The sequence below is a fragment of the Camellia sinensis genome, chromosome 6 (genome assembly GCF_055761805.1).
Source record: "Camellia sinensis isolate YWXY chromosome 6, ASM5576180v1, whole genome shotgun sequence".
Classification (NCBI taxonomy): domain Eukaryota; kingdom Viridiplantae; phylum Streptophyta; class Magnoliopsida; order Ericales; family Theaceae; genus Camellia; species Camellia sinensis.
In genome coordinates, this window is record NC_138966.1 from 15,695,530 (window position 1) to 15,704,690 (window position 9,161).

The 9,161-nt window shown below is 40.8% G+C and overlaps 1 protein-coding gene across 1 annotated transcript; it reads right to left on the reverse strand.

Annotated features, from left to right (window-relative positions):
* Nucleotides 1–2,016: 2,016 nt before the first annotated feature.
* On the reverse strand, nucleotides 2,017–6,276 carry LOC114318317 (uncharacterized). Its single transcript, XM_082875938.1, has 4 exons — nucleotides 4,492–6,276; nucleotides 3,727–4,191; nucleotides 3,208–3,495; nucleotides 2,017–2,697 (listed from the first exon to the last, which is right to left on the reverse strand). Exons 1-4 carry the CDS (start codon nucleotides 6,274–6,276, stop codon nucleotides 2,017–2,019), a joined length of 3,219 nt encoding a protein of 1,072 aa, XP_082732064.1.
* Between the last annotated feature and the right edge of the window lie 2,885 nt (nucleotides 6,277–9,161).

Genomic DNA, 9,161 nt, shown 5'->3' on the forward strand with positions numbered 1-9,161 from the left:
GTTCATATTTCACACATCGGCCCTTGGCCTCATAATTTCATCGTTCACAAATGGCCCTTGGCCACATTGATTCACAATTCACAAATGACCCTTGGTCACGTAGTTTCACATTAGGGCTCGTAGCCACATTGACTCACAAATGGCTCTAAGCCACATTGATTCACAAATGGCTCTAAGCCACATTGGTTCACAAATGGCTGTAAGCCACCTTGATTCACAAATGGCTCTAAGCCACATTGGTTCACAAGTTCACAATTGCCTTGATACATTCCATTAGTCACAAGCTTTCACATAAGATGTGTACAACTTCACAACCTTTTTCAATGTTTCCACAATTTCGTATTGAATCACTTATAGCAAATATATCATTTCATGCGAACACAAGTTTGATAGTGAAGTTCGTAACGTCAAGATATAACGTCAGTACATAATATGATAATACTTTCAACAAGGGTCACAACGTCAATAATAATAAATACTGAGTAGAGGTACATTGAAGTACTATTACTCACTGTGTTGTGTCGGTGCACTTCCTCTTGAGGCGTTTCCTACACACATGAAAAATCACATTAGTCCCTTTATCCTTGTTAAATCAACATTCGGTTCACTTACTTTGATTGAATTAACGAACATTCAAACAATATAAATTGCAGGTTTTGACAACATTAGAGGACCTAACACACAAAACGGAGCATCCCAACTTTTCTGACTTGAGCCGCACGTGCGGCTAGGATCTGCCACACGTGCGGCACACCTCCCGCACGTGCGGCACACCTCCCGCATGTGCGGCATTGAGGCCCCGCACGTGCTTTTTTTGCAGTGTTGAACTCCAAAATTTGCCATTTTCCCGCACGTGCGGCAGTGACTCCCGCACGTGCGGCTGAGGTTCCCGCACGTACGGCCTTAGGCCCCTCACGTGCGGCGATTCTGCACCAAAAAGTCCAAAAATTCTGCACAATTTCCTCCTCTTGTAGACATGTTTAGGGCCTCAAAAATCTAGCTTTAAATTACTAATATATAAGCTCAAAGCATATGAATACATGTGAACAAGGATCAAATTACATATTTCATTTGAGTAAAAATCTAATCATGAATCCACAACTTAAATTCACTCCAATTCATAAGATTCCTACTTGTTCTCACATCTCAATACATAAACATAAAATCATGCCACATACTTGAATTCAAGCAAGTCAATTGAAGAAATAGAGTAAAGCCTCTCATAGGTACTTCAAATTGAGTCAAAACATGCAAAGTAAGGTCATCTTGCTAATTTACTTCTCATACTCACAACACCACAATCCCAACTCTTAGGTACATGATTATAGAAACATCTTCACATAAATTATGACAAGAAGGGTTGTGGATGAAAATTAGACAAACATTTACATACCTTAAGCCCAAATCCCAACCTTCTTGAGGACCTTCTCTCTCTACCCTTCAATTCTTAAGTTTAGAGTTATGAATTCCTTGGTTTGTCAAATGACCAAGAACACACATATATATTTCTATAAAGAGAGAATAAGACGAAAATCAATCATTTACACATCCGAAAATTGAAATTTCACAGAAGTGCTTAATATTACCTAAAAATTATGCTGGTTCCAAATATATGATCAATTTTGACTTATTAAGCCGCTAAGGCCCTCAATTTCTACTTTATCGTTCTAGTAGTAACAGATACATTTCTTTCCTAACAGATACAATTCATTCCACAAGGCATTACAACATAGTTACTTGAACTTATTTTCTTGTACAGTTTCATCTTAGGCATTTAACAGCACAGAATAAAGGACTAACATATATCACAAGCACATATGAGGGTTAGGTTGTTACACTCTCCCCCCCTTAAAAAAAGTTTGGTCCCTCAAACTTGCTTTTACCTCAAAACGGAAACAGATATGGATACTGTTGCTGCATATCCTCTTCTTTTTCCCAAGTAGCTTCAGTGCCATAATGTTCTTGCCACTCTACCTTTACCATTGGAATTTCCCGATTGCGCAATTGCTTTACTTGTCACTCCAAAATTCGAAGTGGTCTTTCTTCATAGCTTAATTTATCATCTAGCACAAGTTGATGATAGTCTATGACATGAGATGGATCTGATACGTATCCTCGAAGCATGGAAACATGGAACACATTATGTACTTGACTCATACTCGGCGGAAGAGCCACTCGGTAAGCTACCAAACCCACTCTTTCTAGAATTTGGAAAGGGCCAACATACCGGGGTGTTAATTTACCCTTTTTCGCAAATCTCGGATGTCCCTTTAACGGGGTGACTTTCATGAACACATAACTACCCACTTCAAATTCCAAATCCCTTCGTCTGTTATCTGCATAGCTCTTCTGCCTGCTTTGTGCCGTTTTCAACCTCTCCCGGATAATTTTAACCTTTTCAGTTGTTAATTGCACAATTTCAGGACCCAACAATGCCCTATCCCCAACTTCAGCCCAACATACAGGGGAAGGACACGGTCTTCCATATAGAGCTTTATAAGGTGCCATCTCAATGCTCGAATGGTAACTGTTATTGTAGGCGAACTCTATCAACGGTAGATGGGTTTCCCAGCTTTCTTGAAAATCCAATACACACAATCGGAGCATATCTTCTAAAGTTTGTATGGTTCTCTCGGATTGACCATCAGTTTGAGGGTGAAAAGCGGCGCTGAACGTAAGTTCGGTACCCATAGCCTCCTATAAACTTTGCCAAAATCTTGAAACAAATTTGGGATCCCTATCTGACACAATTGACACTGGAACACCATGAAGCCTTACAATTTCATTTATATACAGTACTGCCAGCTTATCCGCATTATATTGAGTCTTTACAGGCAAGAAGTGAGCAGACTTGGTTAATCGGTCCACAATGACCCAAATCGAATTCATACCTCGAGGAGTCCTCGGTAACCCCACAACGAAATCCATGGTCAAATGCTCCCATTTCCATTCCGGGATTGGAAGGGGTTGTAATAACCCTGCTGGTCTTTGATGTTCCGCTTTTACTTGTTGACATTATAGACACTTAGAAACAAATTCCGCGATCTCCTTTTTCATATTTGGCCACCAAAAATTTTGTTTTCAGTCTCGGTACATTTTAGTACTTCCCGGGTGTATTGATAATCTCGAGGCATGTGCTTCTCCTAGCAACTTCCGTTTAAGCTCCAACACATTGGGGACACATATTCGACTTTGAAACTTTAATACCGAATCTACGTAACTGAACCCCGATTTTGGTTTTGCCTCTAACTCATCATAGATTTTCCTTAAAGTCTCATCTTCCAGTTGATGTAACTTAATCTCTTCCAGCAAGGTGGGTTGAGCTCTTACTGCTGCTAGTATGGCCTCCTGTTCACGTACCACTAGGTCCATATTCATTTTATCCAGTTCGATCCTCAACTCCTTTCTTTCTACCAACAGATTTGCCAAGTCCCCTATATTCTTCCGACTAAGTGCATCTGCCACCATGTTAGCTTTACCAGGATGATATTGGATCTACAAGTCATAATCCTTAATCAACTCAAGCCATCGCCGTTGTCGCATGTTCAACTCTTTCTGGGTAAACAGGTACTTGAGGCTTTTATGATCAGTGTAAACTTCGCAGGTTGTACCATAAAGATAGTGCCTCCATATCTTCAAAGCAAAAACTACTGCCGCTAATTCGAGATCGTGTGTGGGATAATTCTTCTCGTGGGGTTTCAGTTGTCGAGAAGCATAGGCAATAACCCTTCCATTCTGCATTAGCACACAACCAAGCCCCTTGTGCGAAGCATCACTGTAAATTACGAATCCTTCGGTACCAGATGGCAAAGCCAGAACTGGTGCTATCGTCAATCTTGTTTTTAATTCTTGGAAAGCAGATTCCCGCTCCTCTGACCATTCGAATGCAACTCCTTTTCGTGTCAGTTGGGTAAGTGGCATAGCGATTTTGGAGAAATTTTGAACAAACCTCCTGTAATATCCAGCTAACCCCATGAAACTTCGCATCTCAGTTACATTAGTGGGAGTTGGCCAATTCACAATTGCTTCAACTTTGTGTGGATCAACAGAGACTCCTTCCTTTGTCACCACATGCCCCAAAAATGCCACTTCTTGTAGCCAGAATTCACATTTCTTTAACTTTGCATACAGTTTCTTCTCCCGGAGTGTTTGAAGAATTAGGCGAAGATGATCCTCATGAGCTTCTGCACTCTTTGAGTATATAAGAATGTCATCAATAAAAACCACCACAAACTCGTCCAGATAGGGCTTGAAGACGCGATTCATTAGATCCATAAATGCTGCTGGTGCGTTTGTAACTCCGAAGGGCATAACCAAAAATTCATAATGGCCGTACCGGGTTCGAAAAGCTGTCTTCTCCACATCATCGGCTTTAACTTTCAATTGATGGTAGCCAGACCGTAAATCAATTTTTGAGAAAACTTGTGCCCCTTGTAACTGATCAAATAGGTCATCTATCCGTGGTAAGGGGTACTTATTTTTAATTGTCACCTTATTCAGTTCCCTATAGTCGGTACATAACCGAAGTGTTCCGTCCTTCTTTTTCACAAACAATACCGGCGCACCCCAAGGAGATACACTCGGGCGGATAAATCCCTTGTCAAGCAGATCCTGTAATTGAATCTTTAACTCTTTCATTTCAGCTGGTGACATCCTATAGGGTGTCTTCGAAATGGGTTGGGTTCCAGGCGCCACTTCAATTATAAACTCGATTTCTCGGTCTATTAGTTGGCCAGGCAATTCTTCGGGAAAAACATCCGGAAATTCATGGACCACTGGGATCACATCAATATTCCCATTCATCCCTTGCCCTTCCAAAACACTACATAAATACCCCTCACAGCCTTTTCGTATTAAGTTGCAAGCCTTCACGGCAGATATCAGATAAGGTGGCGAAATCACTTCTTGCCCTTGAACCATAGACTCTGATTGCCCCGGAGGATAGAAATTAATTTGCTTAGTCACACAGTTTATAGTTGCACCATAAACATTTAGCCAATCCATCCCCAGAATAACATCAAAATAGGTCATGTCGAGAGGCACTAAATAAGCATACACCCAAATATCCCCAAGTTGAAGTTCACAAGCTAGGTATATAGTAGCACAAATCATAGACTCTCCCAAGGGGGAGGACACACACAACATGTAAGATAAGTTTTCTTCAATTTTATCTAAATTAGGAGCGAAGAGTTTCGACACAAAAGAGTGAGTGGAGCCAGAATCAAACAATACATGCGCAGATTGACCATAAATAGTAAATGTACCTGACACCACTGTTGCTGTGTTTTGTACATCACCTGGAACCAAAGCGAACACCCTACCTTGTGTTGCAATGTCTTTGTTATTACTCGGTTTGGCAGCCGCCTTCGCATTAGGGGTTAGTGTAGACCCCGCGAAACTTGTAGCGGATCTATTGCCTTTTTGTTGAGCCCATTGTGGGCAATCCCTTACCAAATGTCCCGTTTTTCCACATTTAAAACATGCTCCAGTTTTCCAGTGACAAGTTCCTCGATGTTGCCTTCCACAGTCTGGACACACCGGAGTGGAATTTTGAGTAGAAGTAGTGGTGCTGAAGTTCCCTGAATTGTGCTTCTTAGCGGGTGGAGTAACGGATCTCTTTGACCATTGGTTGTTTTGTCTCTTCCCTTTCCACTCGGAAATCCGATTCTGGGCCGCACGGTTTCCTTCTGCGATAACAGCCCTTTCTAGCACCTCAACATATGTGGGTAATTTTAGCATATTGACCCGGTCTAAAATAGCACCCCGCAATCCCCCTTCAAATTTCCGTGCCTTCTTATAGTCTGTATCTACCATATGAGGTGTAAACCGAGCTAATTCAGCAAATTGGGCCTCATATTCTGCAACAGTCTTATTTCCTTCCCTAAGAGTCTCAAATTCCGTCACCTTCTTATCTCGCATGCTTTGAGGAAAATACTTATCATAGAACAGCTCCAGAAATCTACCCCATGTTAAGTCCCGATGCACTGTTCTTGTAAGCATCCACCATCTTCGTGCCTCATCTTCAAGAGTAAAGGCGGCAAGTTGCACTTTCTGGGCTTTAGTACATGGAAATACTTCGAACAATTTCTCTATTCCCAGCACCCATGCTTCAGCTTTCATAGGTTCTATTCCCCCCTTAAATGACGGTGGTTTCATCTTTTTAAACTCCTTTGTGAGTGTGATGGTTCGGTCCTCAACATGAACATCTTGTACTGCAGGTGGAGGTAGTGGTGGTAGTGGCGGTTGTTGCTGTTGTTGCCATAGGGTCTCCGCCATGTCCATAATCATTCTTTCCATTCGGTCCAACCGTGCCGAGGTAGCCTCGTCCGAATCTTCCACCCTTGTTCTCACCATAACCTACATAACATTCAATTATATCCGCCAAACAAAGTTCAAATTGTTAGCTTTAGCAGAGTACATTCTACGTTGCCATCGATCTTTCATACATTTTTAGGATGCCATGCATGATGCTTAAGTCTTTTCTAGACATCCTAAGGCTCAATGGATCTGTGTGTGAGATAGCAACTCGTGCTCTGATACCACTTGTCACGCCCCAGACTTGCCCCTAAAAGTTTGGGCATGACCTAAGCAGAAAAGGACACTTAACCTGGTTCCATAGAGGGGCCTGACCGGAAGCTGTAATAATAAGTGATATAAACCAGAAAATATGACATCCATTGAGCTACTAAGTCATGCCAGGATCATAAACATTTCATAGGACAAGTACATCAAAAGCCAAAATACATTTGAGAGTTAGTTATTTACAGGCATATACAAATCTAACCCCGAGGTGGGGTATATAACAAAATTATTAAGTACATAATAACTTAAGCCAATAGCAAAAGTGTAAGCCATCATCTAACAACTCCACAAAAGTAGGGTCCTGACCCCAAGCTTGGCTGTGCCTAGGCTGACAAAAGTATGACGATGCCGAGTTAAGATCGACCTCCTGGTTGATTACCTACAGAAACAGGCATAACACAGGGTGAGCCAAGCTCAGTGAACAATAGTATTGGTATGCTTGTAAACATAATTAATGCTGAAATCATGTAATTAGTCTGTCTCTGTACAGCTTGTTGCGACAACGTAATCGGTTTATAATCGTCATAATGTGGCCCCTGGCCTAAGAACTTCACACATTCAGAAAAGAGTCCTTGGGTTCATAATTTACAATTCATCACATAGACCTTTGGTTCTTTTTGATTCACAAGCTTACAATAGTATAAGTTCATATTTCACACATCGGCCTTTGGCCTCATAATTTCATCGTTCACAAATGGCCCTTGGCCACATTGATTCACAATTCACAAATGACCCTTGGTCACGTAGTTTCACATTAGGGCTCGTAGCCACATTGACTCACAAATGGCTCTAAGCCACATTGATTCACAAATGGCTCTAAGCCACATTGATTCACAAATGGCTCTAAGCCACATTGGTTCACAAATGGCTCTAAGCCACATTGATTCACAAATGGCTCTAAACCACATTGGTTCACAAGTTCACAATTGCCTTGATACATTCCATTAGTCACAAGCTTTCACATAAGATGTGTACAACTTCACAACCTTTTTCAATGTTTCCACAATTTCGTATTGAATCACTTATAGCAAATATATCATTTCATGCCAACACAAGTTTGATAGTGAAGTTCGTAACGTCAAGATATAACGTCAATACATAATATGATAATACTTTCAACAAGGGTCACATCGTCAATAATAATAAATACTGAGTAGAGGTACATTGAAGTACTATTACTCACTGTGTTGTGTCGGTGCACTTCCTCTTGAGGCGTTTCCTACACACATGAAAAATCACATTAGTCCCTTTATCCTTGTTAAATCAACATTCGGTTCACTTACTTTGATTGAATTAACGAACATTCAAACAATATAAATTGCAGGTTTTGACAACATTAGAGGACCCAACATGCAAAACGGAGCATCCCAACTTTTCTGACTTGAGCCGCACGTGCGGCTAGGATCTCCCGCACGTGCGGCACACCTCCCGCACGTGCGGCATTGAGGCCCCGCACGTGCTTTTTTTGCAGTGTTGAACTCCAAAATTTGCCATTTTCCCGCACGTGCGGCAGTGACTCCCGCATGTGCGGCTGAGGTTCCCGCACGTGCGGCCTTAGGCCCCGCACGTGCGGCGATTCTGCACCAAAAAGTCCGAAAATTCTGCACAATTTCCTCCTCTTGTAGACATGTTTAGGGCCTCAAAAATCTAGCTTTAAATTACTAATATATAAGCTCAAAGCATATGAATACATGTGAACAAGGATCAAATTACATATTTCATTTGAGTAAAAATCAAATCATGAATCCACAACTTAAATTCACTCCAATTCATAAGATTCCTACTTGTTCTCACATCTCAATACATAAACATAAAATCATGCCACATACTTGAATTCAAACAAGTCAATTGAAGAAATAGAGTAAAGCCTCTCATAGGTACTTCAAATTGAGTCAAAACATGCAAAGTAAGGTCATCTTGCTAATTTACTTCTCATACTCACAACACCACAATCCCAACTCTTAGGTACATGATTATAGAAACATCTTCACATAAATTATGACAAGAAGGGTTGTGGATGAAAATTAGACAAACATTTACATACCTTAAGCCCAAATCCCAACCTTCTTAAGGACCTTCTCTCTCTACCCTTCAACTCTTAAGTTTAGAGTTATGAATTCCTTGGTTTGTCAAATGACCAAGAACACACATATATATTTCTATAAAGAGAGAATAAGACGAAAATCAATCATTTACACATCCGAAAATTGAAATTTCACAGAAGTGCTTAATATTACCTAAAAATTATGCTGGTTCCAAATATATGATCAATTTTGACTTATTAAGCCGCTAAGGCCCTCAATTTCTACTTTATCGTTCTAGTAGTAACAGATACATTTCTTTCCTAACAGATACAATTCATTCCACAAGGCATTACAACATAGTTACTTGAACTTATTTTCTTGTACAGTTTCATCTTAGGCATTTAACAACACTGAATAAAGGACTAACATATATCACAAGCACATATGAGGGTCGGGTTGTTACATGGCATCCACAATGTCCCCTCTCCATACACGTGTATAGAGGGATTTCCCTCTTGCGTAGCTTGTTTTGTAAGCTTTGCAAGATTGGAATTC

Bases quoted from the DNA above. Each gene is read 5' to 3' on its own strand.
- LOC114318317 (XM_082875938.1), bottom strand. From the start codon at position 6,276: ATGGCGGAGACCCTATGGCAACAACAGCAACAACCGCCACTACCACCA. The intron at 4,192-4,491 runs GTGACAATTAAA...ATATACTCAAAG, and splicing joins ACTATAGGGAACTGAATAAG to AGTGCAGAAGCTCATGAGGA. The intron at 2,698-3,207 runs GTATTAAAGTTT...CAAAGTTTATAG, and splicing joins GGTTCAGTTACGTAGATTCG to GAGGCTATGGGTACCGAACT.